Source organism: Centroberyx affinis, unplaced genomic scaffold (assembly GCF_046629955.1).
Source record: "Centroberyx affinis isolate AG114_WGS23_722 - 3 ecotype Tasmania unplaced genomic scaffold, CSIRO-AGI_Caff_v1 ptg002163l_1, whole genome shotgun sequence".
NCBI lineage: Eukaryota > Metazoa > Chordata > Actinopteri > Beryciformes > Berycidae > Centroberyx > Centroberyx affinis.
This window is the reverse complement of record NW_027280478.1, coordinates 171027-191766: the sequence shown is the minus strand read 5'-3', so window position 1 is coordinate 191766 and position 20740 is coordinate 171027. Positions and strand designations below refer to the sequence as shown.

The 20740-nt window shown below is 40.7% G+C and overlaps 1 protein-coding gene across 1 annotated transcript in view; it reads right to left on the bottom strand.

Annotated features, from left to right (window-relative positions):
- Window positions 1-18155: 18155 nt before the first annotated feature.
- The window catches only part of bsnb (bassoon (presynaptic cytomatrix protein) b), a 60260-nt gene continuing 57675 nt past the window's right edge, over window positions 18156-20740 (bottom strand). Inside the window, exons 8-12 of the mRNA XM_071532115.1 lie at window positions 19645-20552; window positions 18988-19099; window positions 18710-18856; window positions 18445-18500; window positions 18156-18187 (exon numbers count right to left, since the gene is read on the bottom strand). Of these exons, the coding sequence (XP_071388216.1) occupies window positions 18460-18500; window positions 18710-18856; window positions 18988-19099; window positions 19645-20552 (1208 nt within the window). The 3' untranslated portion in view covers window positions 18156-18187; window positions 18445-18459. The remainder of the gene's footprint in view (window positions 18188-18444; window positions 18501-18709; window positions 18857-18987; window positions 19100-19644; window positions 20553-20740) is intronic.

The window sequence follows — 20740 nt, the reverse complement described above, 5'->3', positions numbered from 1 at the left end:
TATGAGAAGAGGGTTATGGGAGTTGTGTGAAAAACTGCAGCTAAGATAGGAGGTTTTCATAATTAATGTTACATTTTCATAATAATGTTTAATCATATAATATATCATAGTTAATTTATTAAGTATATACTTCTCAATAAAGAACAGACATGATTTGTAAAAAAAAAAAAACAACATGTTCTGTACTATGTGATGAAGTGAACACCCAGGAATAGAGAAGTGATGTGTACCGTGCCTGACTGATGTCAATTGACCACCTGATAATCACAATTGCAATAGCACTAAGATAAAGAGTGAAAATGACAATTAGTGAAAATATATGGGTCCTGGAACTATTGAAAAACACCAAAGGGGCGATGGATGAATATAACCTGGACCTACTGCTGTGTGACACAAGTGAGCACAACTCCTTTGTGTCTGTTTACACCAAAGACTTCAAAATGGCAACCCAACCCTTTTTGTATAATATTTCTGACAACGCAAAAAAAACACAACACAATCAGGCCTGACATTAGCATATGATAAAATTATAAGCACGACGAAGTAACAAACCAACCAACAAAACAGGCAATGGCTTTGATTACATATAAAAATTAATCAACAGAGTGAAAGAAAGATAATATTTCCTATTAACATTTTTACAACAGAATGATAATTTTAATGATTATCTTAGTGCATTTTTTCATGTTATCTTCCCTTGAAAAAGTATAATGTAGATTAAAAAAGTAATCCTTGCAGCAGATTGTTTCATATATGACTTGCAAATGAAAACAGACCAGGGAGTTGTGATGATTTTGTAACCATGGATAATATGCATTTGAAAAGTTTGGATGAACTGAGCATTTAACTATTCACAATATAGTTCCACTAAGTTCTTGGACAAAAACGAGTCCTGACCACAAAAATATCCAGATTAAAATACCAAGACATATTTATAATAATATCTGTGTACTGGTCTGAAAATATTATCAGAATTTATGCTTGCAAAACAAACTGACAATGTGTACAGTTCCCATAAAGTTTGTTACCTTATTTTTGTCAACATTCATATTCAATGGCCATGAAATGCCATACTGTAATACTAAATCAGTTTTTTTTTTAAGTTTCATTTTGTGTTTAACACAAATCAGGCTTCAGTTTTAAATACAAGTGGAGATTCCAGAGTTCTGAGAAAATTTGAATAATGAGAGGCTTAATTTTTAATGGTGAAATAATAGCAATTACATGGCATCTCAAGCTAAAATGTATCACTCTGTGTAGACATATTCTATCTCAAATACAGAAAGGCGTTACAATCAGCAAATGTAGAAGATAAGGAAATATGCACGACCCTAAAATACAGATAAAGATAAAGTTAATGAGACTTGGAATGAGAGTTTGGAAAAGATCCTGATAAATGTTGGTGGTGACTATGGATTTCTGGGGCTGTTAATGTCAGATGCTGTCTGTTTATCAATACCACTGGTCTGTCCATGGTAAAAAATGAGAATCTTCCACCAAAGTCAAATACTGCTTTGAACTAGGGTACGTTTTCCCTTCCGGTGACACTTGATTCTCAGACACAGTTGCCATGGTGACTATGCCTGGGCTAACTGAGATAAAGCACCTGGGTAGTCTTACATAACGGCAACTTAAGTTTCAAAAAGGTGAGAAAAAAAATTGTGGCCAATTCCGGTACAGAGAGAGAAAATCTAGTCAAAGAGACTGCAGATGGTCTTGTCATGTGTGTTTCCTGCTTCAGTGCCAAAGTGATTACAAGATGGCCACTAGCCTTTCTGTGAGCCTGCTCTCCATCCCAACTCCACAAACAGATTTACCTTTGTTTTCACTTCATGCTAATTCTGTACCACCAATTTCTTTGAGAGACAGATGAAATGACAATATGGCACAGGGACCCACGTGTGAATGAGTCATCTCATAATGTGAAATCCAATAAGATTTTCCCTGATAAGAACCATCATCTGCACCCACTACCAGGCTACCGAGGCATAATCTGTGGGGAAACACTTGGCCTGGGGCAATCAGTGCAGACAGGCGGAGGAGGGAGGAGGACAGACAGGACACTGTCATCTCCTTTGGTTGCATTGAGAAGCAACTGCTTGGAAACGGGAGGGAGGGACACGTACAAATACAAAATGGCAGAGCAAATCAACCAGAATGTATTGGAGGGCTGTAACAGTGCATGTCAGCCTATATTAGAGGAGGGATTTTGCGCTCGTAGCCTGTGTACAGCAAAGTCAAAGAAGTCTTTCTCCAGCAGACAGTCCCTCTGAGGGAACCCAGCTAATTAAACTCAAATTTCACATATAAACCAGACAACACCAAGCACTGCCATTCTTATCTTCAATGGTCAGTATGCTACAGCCGGGCTGTGAAGTCTGGTTAGCAAGTGCTTCAGAAGCACAAACAGCAGTCAGCAATATGCCTATGTATAGTTACTGAAGTAGTTTATGTGTTTTATGTTACTATAGTAGTTTATGTGAGTCTATGTGAGTTATGTGAGCAGATTACATCAAAAATGAAGACCTGGCTCAGAATTTAGCTCTCATACCTTTTCTACTGAAAATATGTCTACTTTATTAGCTAGGGGAAGCTGGAAGATCTTGGGGAGAGCAGGGACAACAAGTGACAATGAGCAACTCCTGAACACACAATGCAGCAAAAATATACAGCACACACTCCAGCCACATGGGTGACCCAGACTCCTGGTTTGACAGTTTTCAGCTTAGCAACTTGGAGCCTTGGTATGGGTTTACTTTACAGCCATGCCATGTGGTGAGACCAAGGAAGGTAAAGTAGACATTTAAATCAGATAGGAAAATGAGAAATCAATTCTACACCACTGAAGGACGCAGTCGTGTTCTACGGCATTTGTCTTTTTTAAAAAGTCACTCCAATCCATTTCTTCTTCTCCCAACCCCGCTAAATATCTCCAAGCAAAAAAAAGGTACTTTATGTCATTTGTCACATTTGAGTGTATCCACAACATTATTGTGGCACACCCATACAGCACACGTGCACACATAATGCACGCACACACACACACACACGCACACAAATCCACATGCAAACTTGCCATTCTTGCAATCTTGCATAATATATAGAATCCTGCAACCTTATTTTCAGTATTAACAGTAAATCAAGTTTCAAATAAGGCTCTCTTCTGTTAAATTAATGTTTGATTTTAGTGTCAAATCAATCAGCCTTTTTTGCTGAAATGATATGATGTCAGATAAACTGTTATTTGTTTTTTTTCTGAATACTGCAATAAAAATATAATTTATAATGAATGGGGCCAGGGGGCTTTTTTCAACATAGGCCAGTGTGAAAATGTCCATTTATGTTAGAGAACAGCTGAAAAAGAATATATTTGAATTGCTTACTAATGAATCGATCACATAAAAAATTCACCACTTTCTCAGCCTGCTCTATACAACACCAAAGTAACTTGTTTAGGATGTAGGGCTGCAGCCAAGTTGAATTTACCAAATTGCAATAAGAGAGTATCATATTATTGCAGACAAAGTGATAATATTGCAGAACCGTCCGTGGATGCCAACTGAGAAGAGTCCAATTATCCCCCCCCATCGGTCCTGTTAAACTCCTCTGCACCAGCTTTAGCCAAGAGCAACTGACGAATGTTACTGCAACTTTGGAAAAAAGCCTCAACGGAGCATTGCATAAGGCAGGAAGATACATATAGAAAAAACAGCTACCACTGCTGTTATCATTTCAGGGTGGACTCCGAGCTCATGGCAAAATTAACCTAAAAATGGAATAAAAAGTGGTTATGGCAGTAATATGCTCTGTATCACAATACTCCTTTTACCACAATATTATAGCCTAATCAGTAATCAATTCAGCCCTATCAGGAGGTGTTCAATATTGCAGTTTTAAATCAGATATTTCAGGAAGCCTTTTGCAACATGGACACTGCACTTGCCTATGATGCAATACTGATTTATTTTTGACCAGACATCATTGTGCAGCCCTTACTGTATATGGCTCAGGTATTATCAAGCAGCCATAGTTTAAAAGGAGCAAAGAACTGTCAGTAAATGCCAGTAGGCCGCTGAAGAAATTACCACTGGAAATTCAGAGATAAGTGGTGCGGAAACACAGAAGAGGATACAGATGCTCTGAAACAAAGATTTCACCATGAGCAATGCTGTGGCAGTGAGCGTTTCTGTGGACTCAGGGGGTTACAGTATACTCCTGTAAGGCTACCATGACATTTTGACAGCCATTAAAAGAGACCAATATCATGCAGCCATTTTTCTGACTGCATGAATTAAAATTGAATCACCTTAGGAATCAACTGAGAATAATTAAGGTATCTGCAGCGAATTCTAAGAATATGAAGAAACTATGTTGTTCTAGGCATTCTGTTTTATATCTGAATGAATGAAGTCTAAAATATGAAGACGTCCATTTTCCTTAGGCTAGGCTACATAAAGTCTGTAATTTGGGGGTGTGAGAACGGCAGACCTTACAGGCATTTTGAGGTCAAGGCAGTAACTGACATTATTTATTCCGACATTATTCAAAAGGAGAACGTTTATCTAGAATATTAAAGATACACAGAGTCTACATAGAGTCATGTTATGTCAGACAACAATACCAACAGGTTCTGAGCGGTGGAGCAGCTTGTTAGATGGATCAGATCGTGCACGACATGCATCCTACTCATCACGTATTCTACTATGGAGCCTTGACGCCCTTATGACCACCTAACTCCCTCCCACTGGCTTCAATGGTTGGTTGATTAGATGAGAAAATGAAAATGTGCTGTTCCAAATGGCCTGTTCACTTGTCAACCAAATGCCAATTTTCAACGGTAGCCTGTATGAAGGGGACACATGTAGCTTTAGTTTCTATTACACGGGACATACATAAGAATGAATCACCAAAATAAAAACCTAATTAGGTTAAAAATGGCTTCTTAACCTTAACCTGTCACATGAAAAGTGTTACAATTGTTTTTCGAAGGCAAAAAGGCCATGATGTGAGACATACGCGACAGATATTGACTTCAATTACATGTAGGCCTCTGCACTCAATTGAAATCTGTAATTGATGTGTGCTGACTGATGTGTAGGCTGTCTGAAAATTACCTTTGGTGCAATATTGCAAACACGAACGTGCAATTGGCAGTTCAGTAGGCCTACATTTTACATACCTCCAGCGTGCTGTGCGTCGAGTGCTTGAATACACCAATGAAATAACAGGCTAACCTGCCGTAGGGATGCCGACGGAAACATGGATTATTTCGTATCACGAACTATTGCACCGGTCTATCATATGAATCTAGGTTTAAAAGGCAAATTCTTACATACCAAGTGAACACTGACAGGCTGCGTCTGTGCAATTCAACGACCACGGAATGTGAATGGCTTTTTTTTTTAAGCACAGATGCTTTTCCGCCAAGTCGCTGAGCAAAATCCCTCATAAAACGGATGGACAGTTCATGGTTTATGAGAGATATTTCTAAAATGATCAAATAAACAGAATAAATGTACCTTTTTCGATGTTAATTCCTCCCCATCTCCGTTCTAGACGGCATCTTGTTGCCTCCATTCACACCAGCAGCCGATCTCAGCATCCTGCGCTGTCATTGGGCAGCGGACACGCTCTCTCTCCTCCTCTACACACTAGGGAGCAGCATCACCACTACTGCAAGTGGCAGCTGGCAGGAGGGGATGGGCGGATGAGATGCGGTGAGCGGCCTGCACACTATTTAAGATTCTCTCTTCTTGGCACTGTGGGAAACATTGATTGTGTCCATGTTTGTAGGTGCCCGAAAAAGCCGCTATGTAGGCTATTTTGATTAGTGGCATGTAAACAGGTTACATTTTAGGATAGGTATGTCAACGACATGGACGTGCAGAAGAATAATATGTTTTGTGCTGATATAGGTTCTTCAATGGATTATCCTACATCAACAGTCTTCTGTCTATATTAAAGGGTTTATTTATGTATTCACGAAGGAGAGAATGACAACACATCTATGCAGTTACTCTGACTAACAAAAAAAGAAAGAAAGCAACGCTCTAGGATTACACTACTGTTCCAAGAAGGGTACAACACTTGTAGTTACTTTTATCATTCCTTGTTAGAACTGGTTCTTGAGTTTCACATGCAAGCCACATGATGACACATGATGACCCACTGTTGAACACACATGTGGACCACATGATGACACATGATGCACCATATTCCATACATGTATGGTCAGTAGTCAGCCTGTGGGTATAGCCCATAGATGCACAATAAACTGTATGGTCACCAGAAGAATCAAGTTTATTTGTGGTTTGTTTTTACCATGAGCAAAGGATCATTATCATTGAGTATAGTGAAGATATTTGAGACCATGTTAACCAATACTCACCCAAAAAAAACAAAGTTAAAAGTACAGTTAATTGTTAAAACTGTTATTTGCTTCTATTTGTAGGCTATTCAGAACTGGGACAGCAAGTCTTTGATTTTAAATCGGACGGTAGCCTACACGATTGAGTAGATAGCCTCTGGATAAAACAGAAGCACACTGTGTAGATAGTTGATATGTGGGGTCTTCTATAACACAATGAATCAGCTCCTCTCTAGTATTCAGAGTCCTAGCATTGTAAATCACAGGTAGTTTAAGCCTCGGGGCTGCCACACTGAAAGTCCATGGGTTCTAGGAGCTGCACTGACACAGGAGCTTCTGTCCTGTCACAGCATGAATTAGTCTAAACCATGACATCACAGACTGTGACTTCACCGTGAGGTGAGTGTGTCCTTCAGACGTATTCCAACAGACAGCGCTGCAGGCTTTCCTATAACAGCACAATGTCCCCCTGGCTACTTTCTCCCTCCTGCTCTTGCCTGCCTGTAAGCCTCCTGGAATTATAGGGACTTTCTCCCTGTTTGCATTGTAAACACTGACGCTAAGCGTGCTTGACAGGGCCCGAAGGAGGAGCATCAGCATTTCTGTGTGGTGGCTTGCCTTAACACAAACACACAGACACACAAACACATAGAGTCTTTCTCTCACTCTCTCTCTCACTCTCTCTCTCTCTCTCTCTCTCTCTCTCTCTCTCTCTCTCTCTCTCTCTCTCTCTCTCTCTCTCTCTCTCTCTCTCTCACTCTCTGGCACGCACGCACAAGGTGACATGAACAGGGAAGGGGGAAGGAAGTTTACGGGGTAAGGAACCCTTTTTGCTCCAGGTGATCGCGTGTCTCTTTCCAGGATGTTCAGTCAACAAAAGCAAGAGGCAACATGGATTCAGAAATATGCTTTTCAAGTAAATGGACCCTTGTATTAATAGGAATGGCCTGGAAGTATAAGCCCAGCCCACTTCAGTTTATAGGCCTTCGAGAGATGCTGGAGGTGTTCTTAATTATGCGGCAGATCCCTGTGAATAATGTAATAGACAGAATGTGAGTGGTGGCTGGCGATAAGTAGCATTGCTCATTGCTTCTGATTCACTGATCCCTTGCATGACAAGGGGGGCCTTGTTTAGTCATGGCTTCTGTTTCTTATCAAAAATTTGACCAGTAATATGCGGTTAATGCTGCTGCCAGAGCTTTCTCTCTTGTACCGCCTCTGCTTTGTCCGCCTGTCTCTTTTCCAACTGTCTGAATAAATGAAAAATATTCTAAAGATAAGTGGACAGCCCACTGTCCTTTTAAAAAAATAAATTGACGTTTAAGTTGTCTAGGTATAATATTAGAACCTCACACTCTCAAAAGTCACCACACAATTAACAAGTAAAAACTTTCTAAAAAATATTTCATTAGGGGATCCAGAAGCATGCTAATGGATCCCCTAAACAGATTTTGGAGAAGTGCTCTTTTCACACACAATCACACACACACACACACACACACACACACACACACACACACACTTGATATCTACAAATATAAAATGCAAAATAACAGTAATGTATTGTGAAATCCCAGTCTCACATATAATAAATTTACGGCCAATATATTTTCATTCAGTAATAAAACCCAAGTACCACTCAACATGGCAGCATAACCATTAACAGTCCTGGTGAACCTGAGTGGCACAAAACACTCCTCCTCTCCTCTCAAGACCAGGGAATCTGGTTATTTTTCTTCTTTGAGAGATGACAATCATTATCAAGCTACTGCTCCTTTCTGAGTTAAGATAGCTGTTTCTGGGACAAACAAACCCTTTAGAAAACAGAGGGGACTGATAAAGGTTTGTTTAATTATCAAAGGGCTGTGTATTGATTATGCAGTCTGTTGGAATGGCAAGCAAGCAAATAAAGACTGAGTGGCAGGTGAGAGAGGAAAACCTGATCAGCCACTTCACCCTTTCATTTGTCATTTTGCTCAGGAGCATGCAGAGTGATTAATCTGGACATACTTAGGGTTGATAAGGTTGTGGACTGTTCTCTACTGACCTCTTGTGGTGCTGTTAAATGCATCAAAGTAATGTTACTGTAAGTGCCTCCTCTGACTTACATTACATTTTATGTGAATTACTTCAGATTTACACATGTACTTTCAAAAACTTTCTTCAGGTTTGCGGTAAAGACCTGATTGAGATGTAGAAATGGATGGAGTTCTGTATGTTCACATTCACACAAAAAAGACAGAAATTAGAAATGATTAAATAGCATTACATGGATCAGAAAATTTACCATTAAATGACTGGGTAGGGGTGTTGAGAAATGTCCCAGTCGCATCAAGAATAAAGTGATTCAGTTTTATTCTAAGAAATGGGCTCAATTCTGGTAATGTGTCAGTGCAGGGTGGCTGCTGAGAAGATGGAATAAAAATAACAGGTTGAGTGAATGCACTTTTCTTTTGGCCGTTCTCTGCTGGTATGGCTGGCTTCATCATTTCCTCTTCCTCTGCCTCTATATGTCACATTTCCCATCACTAACGGGTGAGTCACAAAATCACATTCTCCTCTGAGGTCATCATTGATGGGACTAGTCCAGGTGAACACACAGAGGCTGAGGCTCTTGTCGTTTGGCTTTCAGGAAATGGCTGCCTGCACGCATCACTGTTATAGATTAATGACTTACATTTATGCCCACAATATGAGGACAACCTCTAGGTCAAGTGACCCATAACTGACGACAATAATAGCAAACCATTAATCAACCTGCTAAACACAAGCATTCACCTGTTCTAATGTGGGTGGGATGGAGCTGCCTTAGAGGCGCCTCTAGGACAATTGGCTGCATAAAAGAAAAATGTCAACAAAAAAAATGTCAGTCACTCAACATAGAGTAGTAAGCTCCAACCTCTGTGTGTGTGTGTGTGTGTGTGTGTGCGTGCGTGCGTGTGTGTGTGTGTGTGTGTGTGTGTGCGTGCGTGTGTGTGTGTGTGTGTGTGTGTGTGTGTGTTTTAGTATAATATAGAATAATAATTCTAATACATACTCAACAGTCTCCTTTCAGAAGAGGAGCCTGGAGGAAAAAAGATTGGACATCAGTACTGTAGAGTTGGCTGGACCCAGCAATAAACAATTTTAATCAAAAAGGTTGAGCACAGAAGACTTTAGATCACTCCCCCTGACCGGGTCATATCTGTTAATAGGGAAATTTCAGTAGTTTTCAATCGTTTTGAACTCATTTCATTTCTCTCTCTCATCTTTATCAGAAACTTGCCCCCTTGATGTTATTACTACAAAGTTGCTGACAAAGTCTTTGACACAGTTCATAATGGTATTTTATACAGTCAGCTCTCTTGCAACTGGAACTATCCCTTCTGTTTCTGGTAGTTCAACCTCTCCATGATAAAACAAGCCTAGATTGCTTAAATCCCAACAACTACAGGCCTTATATTTAAAGGTTTAGAGAAAGTTGTTTCAAGCCAACAAATAGTTTATATAAATTAAAAAAAACATTTCTGAGCAATTCCAATCTTGTTTTAGAGCAATGCTTAGTACAGAGACTGACCTCATTAACGAAACCAGTGACCTTCTTTCAGCAGCAGAATTGGGTGAAAGTTCAATTTAATCCTTAAAGATCTTAATGTGGCCTTTGACTATGTAGACTGCGCGATTTTAATTGACCACTTCAGATTCTGGGTTGGCATCATGGACACAGCACTATCACAGGGATTTAAGGCCCCATCCTGTTTTGCATTTACAGACTCCCACTTGGCCATATTATATGTAAACACAGTGTCTTCTTCCATCGCTATGCTGAATACACAGATATATCTACTGTACTCCTGAAACCCAGTGACTTGAACGGCCTAGCCACATTCAGTAAAGGCTTCAGTGATGTTGAGGGGTGGATGTCACATAATCAATTAGGCACTCTGCCAACCAATGTGAAGCCAGCTGCCAGAAATTTAAGAGGAATTTTTTATGCAGTCTTTGATGAACAGGAAAGAGTGGTGAGAACCTTTTCAAAATTATTTTTTTCATTTAGCAATCTCAACAAATTCATTCATACTTTTATCTCCTCGTGTTTAGACTCCTGCAACTCTCTTTATTCTGGCATATTTCAAAAGTCTCTCTCACGACTCCAGCTTGTTCAAAATGCAACAGCTGGGATTGCAACTGGTACAGACAAAATCTAATTCTGGCATCTTTTCGCTACATACCTGCTAAGTTTAAAAAATGTTCCTGATCACTTTTGAGGCATGATTAAGTCAGGACCCAGTTATATCATAGACCTTCTAAACCCCTATAAGCCAATGTGCAGCTTCGGGGCCCACGGTAGGGAGATGCTTAAGTTTGGAACATCAGTATCATCTTTTGAATCACTTCTTAAAATCAATTTTTATAGACTTGCTTTATGTGATGCCTTTTATTCTATTATTTTTGTAGCCTCTACTCTTATGCTTTTATCCTGTGGTCCGTTTTTCTATGTGCTTGTTTTAGTTTATTTAGTTAATTTGCTTTTACTTGATAGTTAAAACAATTACAATGTATACATTTATTCATTTTCTTTACCCACTTACTCCATTTCAGGGTCGTGGGCAGGGAAACACCCTGGACCGGTCACCAGTCTATCATAGGGCTAATACAGAGAGAAAGACAATCACTCAACCTCACATTCATACAGAGTCTCCAGTCCACGTGACTTGCAAGTCTTTGTGTGAATGTGGGTCAAAACCTACACAAACATGGGGAGAAAATTGTAAACTCCACATTAAACCCAGGGCCTGGGTTTAATGTGGAGACACCATATACCGCCCTACAAAGTATAAAGTTCAAGTTTATTCTTATTCTAATTTTATTTACATAATTAAAATAATTTCCAAGACCCTCAAAAAACCTTGTATAGAGTTAATCTAATTGTGATCATGATCATCATGATCCAGAGATATGATTTGTGACAGGTACTGCTATCATTTTGTTACAAAAATAAATAAAACAAATAATATAATCTTCTATAAAACTAAAGGACTAAAGGACTATAATGATCCCCCAAAAGTATTGTAAAAGATTGTATCATACCTTGATCTGTTAGGGGTTTTGGTAAAAAAAAATCTATGTGGAATGTGGACAGTTGGTTATTTTGTACAGCTGGAATTTTTGGGCTGCGATATTCGCATTGGCGTTGGTGAGAATGTCTTTGGTGAGTGGGAGCCTTCTGTGCTGGACCAGGGTCTGTGTTCCATTTGGGATGATTGTTCTATGTTCTTTGTGATCTAAGGGTTCCATGTTCCATGTGGAATGAGTGTTCTGTGTTCCACCTGGATAGGGTGTTTAGCATTATATCTACAGTTGATATTTTATATTCTTTTTTTGAGTAAGGTGGTGTGTGTTTTGTCTGTCTGTGCTCTTTGTCCTCTCTGACCTGAAAATACTGAAATAACCATCTCTGAAAGCAATACTTAGAAAGTGCATAATCTAGTGGGACCTTAAACATTTATGAGAAAAAAATGCTTTTTGCAAGTCAGTGAATGTTTTATTTTTACTGTATTATTCAAAATGCTACATCTACCAGTGTGGCGGTAAATCCACAGTTTGAGAGGGGTTTTGCCTGCCCTGCTTCCAATTCTGTACATAACCAGATGAGGGCAGTCAAGGTCTGTGGCTCTGACTATTGATACCATGCCATCTGAGAAAGGGGAACTGCAGAATGGATTGTGGTTTTGTAGTAACTTGATGGTTCATTCACCTCTGTTACTGTCATTAGAGTAGAATAACCCTCCACTGTGCTGTAGTGCCCCACCTTCTCAAGGAACATGACAACCTGTATTTGCGATAAACTAGCAGTACATAACTTAAATGTCATATTTACAATAAAAGGGGAAAAAATCAGTGCTTTTTATTACAGTATTAAAGCATCCTCATAATATAACATCCTAACATATTTGTTAAGGTAAGTTTATTCAAACTGTCGCAGGAAAAGGGACAAAGAAGTGAGTGAGCAACAGCAGAAACTAATCAATTTTCTTTCTCACTATTTCTTGCTTGCTCACACACACACACACACACACACACACACACACACACACACACACACACACTGGCAAACATTCCACTGGCTGCTCCTGCCTACCTACCACCCACACTGGGATAAGTCATCCCCGCTTCAGTGCATAAAGCCTGGTCTTATCTGAACAGTCTCTTTGCTTACTAGGTCTTACGCCTGATCTCTCCTCTGTCAGGAGCAAAGGCACGACAGGACTCAGGTGTCCCAGTTGTATCAGTCAATACTGCAAAGAAATAGGTGACACACACACACATACACATTGAAGACAACCACACCACAATATATTCATTTTCTCTTTATTCTTTTTCTGTTTGGAAATTGCAGGGTCAATATTTTCATTAATCACATTACTTGACATGATGCACCAAAATTTACTCTATCCGTTTACAGGAATACACTGAATAGAACACAAGGTTTCACAATGGATACACGACTGACGTTTTGCCCATTGCACTTACAACAGTGAATGACATTTTCCAGATTTTTTGTTTCATTTTTTTCCGCTGCTTTCCTTAACCCTCATCAACTTAGAAGATCATATCCATCGACATAAAGACCTCCTGATAGCTTGACAAAGGCATTCTACACTGCACTTGCCATGGAGGTGTTTTCTTCTTGTTTTACAAACACAATATGTATAGAAACTCTACACAGACTGGATATGTTTCTGAACACAAGTTTGTTCCACTGTTGTCAACAGTCAATACAAGTCAGCCACATACACTATGCTTATGCAATAATAATAATAATCATCATCATTATTATCATCATCATCCTCATCATTGTGATAATAAATATTCTTTTATACACAAAAGTTGGCAGCAAATACGGCATGGGGATGCACATGACAGCCGTACTCAGAACTCAAAAGCTGTACAGAAGAATCAATCTGTATTTACAGTAAGAATGTGTGTCTGTCTGCCCTTCTGTCACTCTGGACGGCTGCACTGAAGGCTGTTTTGTCTCATGCACCTCAAATCAACCAGAGAGCCTCTCCATCCACCATGTTCCCTGGGGGCATTCTCCACTTCTTGTATTTCTAGCAGTTTACAGATCTTACACTATTCCCTTGGAGGTACTGTTGCACATCCTCCATGTTTCTGTGTTTTATCGAGCAACAACTGCTACCAGTCAGGCTTGTGCTTTCAAAATGACATGCCCTGATTTGGTGAATGACTGGCTTGGGTTCAAGATGTGAATATTTTACTAATCAACATTCTCTAGGTTGGCCTGTGAAATTCAAGGTTCGGTAGTCAAACCCCGGTAAAATCATGCCTCACTGTGTTCATTCAGGTATGACTTCCAAGGATATAAGATCTAATCATGCACCTTTCCAATGGCTTGGCTGCTGAACGGTTTAATCAAAGAAGGGATAGCTTATCCAATAGAAGCATTCCATTCACCCCACAGATTATACACCGACACCTGATATGTACATTGACGCGTATTCATGAGAAGTGCTGACCATCTGTAAGGTTTATAGCAGCACGGACAGTAACTGCAAGCCAAACACTGAGGAGCCCAGGTCAGCCAAAACGCACAAAAACTGAATGAGGGCTTACAAACAGCCAGACAAAGCCAAGCAAACCCATGCTTCAAAGCGACATGATGGTGGACATTCAAAACTGACAGTCTACACAGTTTACCCTTTGGCAACAAGTCCCCAAATGGGGAGTGAGGGGTCTAAACATGCCACGAAAATAAAAACAATTCTAGTTCAATATTCAATATTCAATATTCAAATTCATACAGACAAGTTGCTAAGTAAAAACATTTTCATGACCATTTTTACCATTTTAGTTCACAATTTTGTTGTTTTCTTGTGAATTACAATGATGATAATAAACTGTTTTAGGTTGAATCACTTCCAGGTTCAAAATGAATCATTGCATAGAACATTTGAATTGATAATTGCTTTCATCCACTCCTTTGTGTGTGTGTGTGTGTGTGTGTATGTATGTGTGTGTGATGCTCAAATGGAGGCAGTGGGCCCAGCTTGTTAGTGAGATCATCTTGTTAATTGTGAATTGGCAACCTCATTAATCAGTAGGAGGTTAACAGGTCTGTTCAATGGAGAGCACAATTGACCCTGGCTCTGAACTGCAACTGGGATGCAAAGTGTGTGTGTGTGTGTGTGTGTGTGTGTGTGTGTGTGTGTGTGTGTGTGTGTGTGTGTGTGTGTGTGTGTGTGTGTGTGTGTGTGTGTGTGTGTGTGTGTGTGTGTGTTTGTGTGAGAGAGAGAGTGTGTACCTGCCTGCATGCTCATATGCATCTGCATATAACATGCATGTCTGGACTTGGTACTGTGGTTGTAAACCCTCTGACAAATTGTATTTACGGCTATTTATCAACAGAAGTGTTTGATATTTCCCACCACTAATTTAAACAACATTGATACCATTGTGCTATATACCATTTTCTGCATGCTATTGCTTTTAAAAATCAACAAGCAAATTATTTGAATGCAAGAAAAAAAGATTGAAACAAATAAAAAATGAAAATATAAAGTTTTACCAAAGAAAAACACTGAACAAAAAAGAAAGTCACTGAAAAATGATTCCATAAATACACAAATTAGTAATTTACATAATTAGAACTCTGATTTGTTTTATGTACATACAATAGTATACAGTTGTGTAAAAAGAAATGCAAGATGATATGGACGTTTTAAAACATATGAGGTATACAAGTAAAAACATGTACTGAATAAGGCTCTTCCTTTCAGTGAATATCAGGCAAAAATGAAAAGAAACTAAAAGATGAGAACAAATCAATAAAAAGGATAACAACCAAGTCCCAGAGGGCTCTGGGACTGACTATAATGATGGCTTTGCGATGGCTAATAAAGAGCCGTGGCCACTCTTTCATTTGGTCCTCTCTTCTGTGTGAATCTCACACTTGTGGGCACACTGGTAGTAATTCCCTTCCCTATAAACCTACAGTTTTAATGACTAGTGGCCTCTCATAGGTGGTGAAAAAAGTTTTAATATGGGCTTCTTTTTTTTTTTCAGTTTTTCAAATCTTTGTGCGTGCATTCTCATGTCCACATTTACACAATGCATTCTGTAGACATCGAAACAAAAGGAGGAGAAATAAAAACACATTCAAAGAAAGGGTCAAATTCCCTATACTGGAATGTAGAGATCAGAGAAACCAAGCATTCAAGGATTATAGTGGGGTCAGTTTGTTTGTCATTGCCGTGATACATCTTGTGTCCTCCAGGTATGTGGTGTCATTGTGGGCTATAATAGGTCTCTTTGGTACAAGGAAAACCTATGAAAATCTGTCTTTTTCTCTCTTTTCCATTGTGTTTTGTTATGATAAGGCTCTGAATACATCAAAGTAGAATCAAATATCCTTGCCAGATGTGCAATCCTCAGACATGAGTGGTGTTCCAGTAGATTCCCTGTAGAGGGCGCTTTGAAGCTTCCTTCTTCGATCACACATGGTGTTGTCTTGCAACCAGAGACTTGTGTTGTTGGTAAAGGAAGTACAAGGATAGCTAAACTGTGAATTTCTCCCGTAGTATGCAGGGGAAGCTGCCTCTCAGCGAGTGGGCCCTTAAAGGAGCAGTTGAATCTGAGTATAGCCTGGGGGGTCACACAGATCCCAGTAGGGTTTCTCTGGAAGGGGGAAGGGAAGTAGGACTTGTGTCCCCTTCCCCCCTCTCTCTCCTCTTCACCACATCCTCATCAATGACCTTTGTTGTCTGAAAAGAAAGCAATATGAAGGTATGAACATTAGCAGAAACAACTCTAAATTATGAATGCGCAATATCATATTCAGCTGACCATGTGCATTCACAGAATGATAATCTAGTTTGGATTTCTTTTTTTTTTTGCCTTATTCAAACTGAAGGGCACAATGGAATCTCAGTCAAGGAATAGACACTACAATTAACTACACTTTTTATTCCTCCTTGTCTCAGTCTTTATTTCTTATATAGCAATATGCATTTTTCTTATTGGTTGATGGGGGTGGAGTGAGGGTGGAGGAGGGGGTGGGGGGTTGAAATGTGGTCTAAAGCGCTCAGTCTTTTTGCAAGTAAAATTAGAATTAGATTGTGGTATGATGGTACATTTTGTGCCAAATGTTTTGTCATGAGACATGGCCACCACACATCACACTCTGACACAGGCCAAACCCTTCTACTATGTCACAGCTGTACAGCTATTCCTCCCTTACTTCACAGGATGCCCCAGCCAATCACAGCCCTGCTGGGATTGGCAGTAATCCACTGGGCTGAGCAGGCTTGCCTGCTGCTCAAAGAGGCACTGAGTATAGGGTTTATCTCCAGATTCGTCCACTGAATCCTTACAGCGGCCGCAGACACAAGAGACAACTGGCATGGCCAGTGATATTATAACAATGGTCAGTAGAGGTAGCTTAACAGCTGAATAAAAGACATAGCAGGAACCTTATCAACAGCACCACAATATGAAAATCAATATGTGTTTTGACAGAAGCTAAATAAAGTGCATTGAGATCTGCTTTATTTGCTCTTCTGCAATTCTGCTCCATTGAGCAGAATTAGTTCATTAGTTCATTCTACCATGTAATGAGTGATGCTTACCATGAGTCATGATTCTGTGTGCTTAATGTGCGTGTGTGCATGTGCTTTTGTGTCTTTGTATGTGTGACATTAAAGCCAAGCCACAGTTAGCCTTCTCAGGCTAATAATAGCCCAGTGTGCTTGGCCCAGATTATTGGAAGTGTGTGGAATCAGAAGGTAAGTACTAGTATTGGCTTCCCTTACTGTAGGTTTTGCCCTCTCACTTCTCCAGGAGTAAGATCAACAGGACAGTGACTTTAATTACTTGGCCTGACACAGCAGAGAACCAATTAAATGAAAATGCTGCACAACCAGCCAGTAAGCCAGCCATACAAACAAACACACACACACACACACACACCTGTGAGCGCACACACACACTCACAGAGGAATGGGAATGATCCGTACTTACTTACCATGGGTCAAATGAGGCAGAAGACGTCTCTACAGTCATCATTCTGGGACTGTAGTTCTGAGAAGGCATCCATCCACTTACAGGCCTCCTCAGTCCTCAGTCTCATGTCTTGTAACACCATGCTGACAAAGCAATCACCCATTCTTAAATCGCTTCAATCATATGCCCATGTCTGGGGAGTTCAGTGCTGACGAGGCATCCTTTGATTCCAGCTCTGTTTGGTAATTTGGGGTGAGGAAACGCATAGCAGGTCAGTCTGAATATACAATCACAGCAATTAATGAGTCATCACTTCACTTGTGCCTTCTCATTATGCAGACATGGACTATGTTAATCTATGTAAATATCCAGCTGATACAACATTTAATCCCTTAATCAATCAAAGTGCCACAGCACACTCTGTTTCCACATCTTGGAGTCTCTGTATATTAGGTAGAGTAGTGAAACTGCAACATCTTGCATTTTTTTTACAAGAAGCAAGTGACACAACATTGAAAAAATACATTACTAAATTATTAAACAAATCATTCTCTACAATGGCTTTTCACTTGCTTTGTCCTGGAAGAAGAGGCACACTTTTTCTCACATAGACAATGCCCAAAAAGCCTAAACATGTGCAAGAAAATATTAATTTCTCATGGAATAGAGAAGAGTTAATGAGTTACTCACTGATGCACTCAGGATCGCTCCTCTTTCTCCTTCCTCCATTTCCTCTGTAATGGTGAAATGTATTAAATGCAGTTTCATAGGTTTTCCAGTACAAAGCCACCAATCCATCTGATTTCAACTCCTCATAGCCTGAAAGACAAAGACAGCTCATTCAAAATAAACAAGGGGAGTGATAGACAGGTACATTATCATTTTAACATCCATAGTTTACAATGGGGAAGCATTTCATAATTTTTGTTGACAAATTGGGTGCCATCCGCTGTCTTCCATTTTCAAATCACTCCCTGCTTATGAGTTAGAGTAAGTTAGAAAGCTTCTTTTTTTTCATTAGAAACTTCTGAGTTGCTAATGCCTGTTACATTCATAAACAAATTGAGTTCACTTACCCTCCTCTCTTCAGTTCACCAAAATGAAGTGAACTTCTTCCCAAGGCCAGACAAAGCTGTGACAATAATAAAGGGAAGGTGGGGAATATGAGCAAACAAGCCAACCCATATAGCTAAATAGCCATTCTAGGCATTCCGACATCTTAAATGCATTTAGAGCAAAAGATAAGTGATAAGTGACAGTGGCTAGAACCAAGGCCAGAACTTTAGCTAGGCCCAAACATAAGGTGTAAAGGTGTAAATATATATGTATTCATGACTTTACCATCTCCCAGCTTTCCCGCCTGCTCTGCTGCCCCTCCTTGAAGGATTTTGTGAAGAACATTGTCCCCTTCAGCAGGAGCCTGTCCTGCTGCAGCACTGCCTATACCTCCGGGTTTACTGCCTATCCCAACAGGGGCTGCCTTGGAGCCTGCCAAGGAGGAACAACACAACCATAACTTGTGAAGGGTATGTCACATTGACTGGACCTATGTTTGACTCTGCAGTACGTCTGGGTTTGTTCTTTGTGCGGTTTGGGGCCATGGTAGAGGTGAGACTTACCGATGCCTGTTAGAGGGGGTGTAGCTATTTTGGTAGGCTGAGCTGCAGCTGGGGCTGCTGCTGTAGGTTTCACTCCCACGGCAGCTGCTGCAGGTGTAGCATCCATCTTTGCCTGTTGTTGATCAAGCAGAGATTAATTTAGAGATGTGCATGGTTTTCATTTCCTTACTACACTTTATTTTGGGCTTCTTTTTACAGCTAATCCTGGCAGGATTACCTTTCAGGATTTTTTCTAAATACAGCATATCTGTGTCAAATCTATTGTGATAACAACGATCAGTGCCACACTCTATAGCCCCAGTGAGGTGCTTTCTTCTCAATATAATTCTTTATTTCTTTTCTTCACTACTTTTGGTGTATAGCTTATATGTCTATCATCTACTGGAAGCAACGTTTTGTAGGGAGTATTCTCACATACAAACAAAAACATTAAGCAAAAAATTTCCACTACGTTTTGTAACAATGACAGTTGTGTTTTATGGCTAACATTGTTATCTGTCATCACAACTAACTTGACAGCAATATATAATAAGATATATATATATATATAATATATATATGATAAGAACATGCTACACACATCCTACTCAGTAGAAAAAAACCCCAGTATTTTTTAAGCAGGTAAACTAAAAACAGGCTCAGGTGTATTCTACTAACCGCTGTGGCTGCTGGCTGCCCTGCTGGAGGTCCTGCTGCCATCTGGCGTCCCGGTGGTGGGGTTTGGCTAGATTTTGGCGGCTGCTGCTGCTGTGCTGGTCCTGGCCCTGGTGCTGCGGTGGTTGTTGTGGGCTGGCTGGCCTGAGGAGGCTGGCTATGCTGCAGTTGTTGCTGCTGCTGTTGTGTACGCTGCTGCTGCTGGGCCTGCTGAGCTCCATCAAGTGGCTCAGAGCCTGGCTGCCTCACAGACTGGGCCTGGCCACCTGACCGCTGCTGCCCAGCTTGGCCCTGAGGGGGCTGCTGCTGCTGCTGCTGCTGTGGCTGCTGCTGCTGCTGCTGCTGCTGCTGCTGCTGCTGCTGTGGCTGCGGTTGCTGCTGCTGCTTAGGCCCTGCGGCGGGATCCTGTCTCCTGGAGGATGTCCGATCTCCTTGTGGCCTCTGGCTCCTTCCCCCGGTGCCGTGGTGGTGGCCAGAGGCTGGGTCACGAGAGAAGTCGCCCGAGTCTCGGTGGCTGCCCTGGGAGGAACGGGAGTCTGGACCGCTCCTCCTCTGTGTAGAGGAGGAGCTTCTGCCATCAGAGCGGCCAGATGGGTCTTTGGGGTGTGTCCTAGAAGAACGAGAGGACCTGGGATCCTCTGTGGAGTGGCGGGAAGAGCCATGCCTCCCAGTGCTGTTGCCATGGTGACGGTGGTCCCGTGATGATGTGGAGGAAGAGTGGCGTTGTTGGTTGTAGTCATCCTGGGGCCAGTCTTCCTCTGGGGGTTCGTCATAATCATGGTAGGTGTGCTTCACGTTACCACGCCTACCTGTAGTTGAGTGAGTACCACTTCCATGGTGTCTTGAGCGATCAGAACGGGCCTCCCGCGGCTTCTCAAACCAGTCAGTCTCCTCTTGGCCCAAATGATAGGCTTTTTGAAACCAAAACAAAGATTATCAGTCATTGTTTTGTTTTGTAATGTGGTAGAGGAGTAGAGGAGTAGCATGCAGATTGCAGCCATGCAATATAATTGAAAAAACATGCTCCACGTCCCAGAGCCATGCAAAGTTTTTTGTAGAATCCAACAAAAAATATATATATTTTTTTTTGTAAAATCAC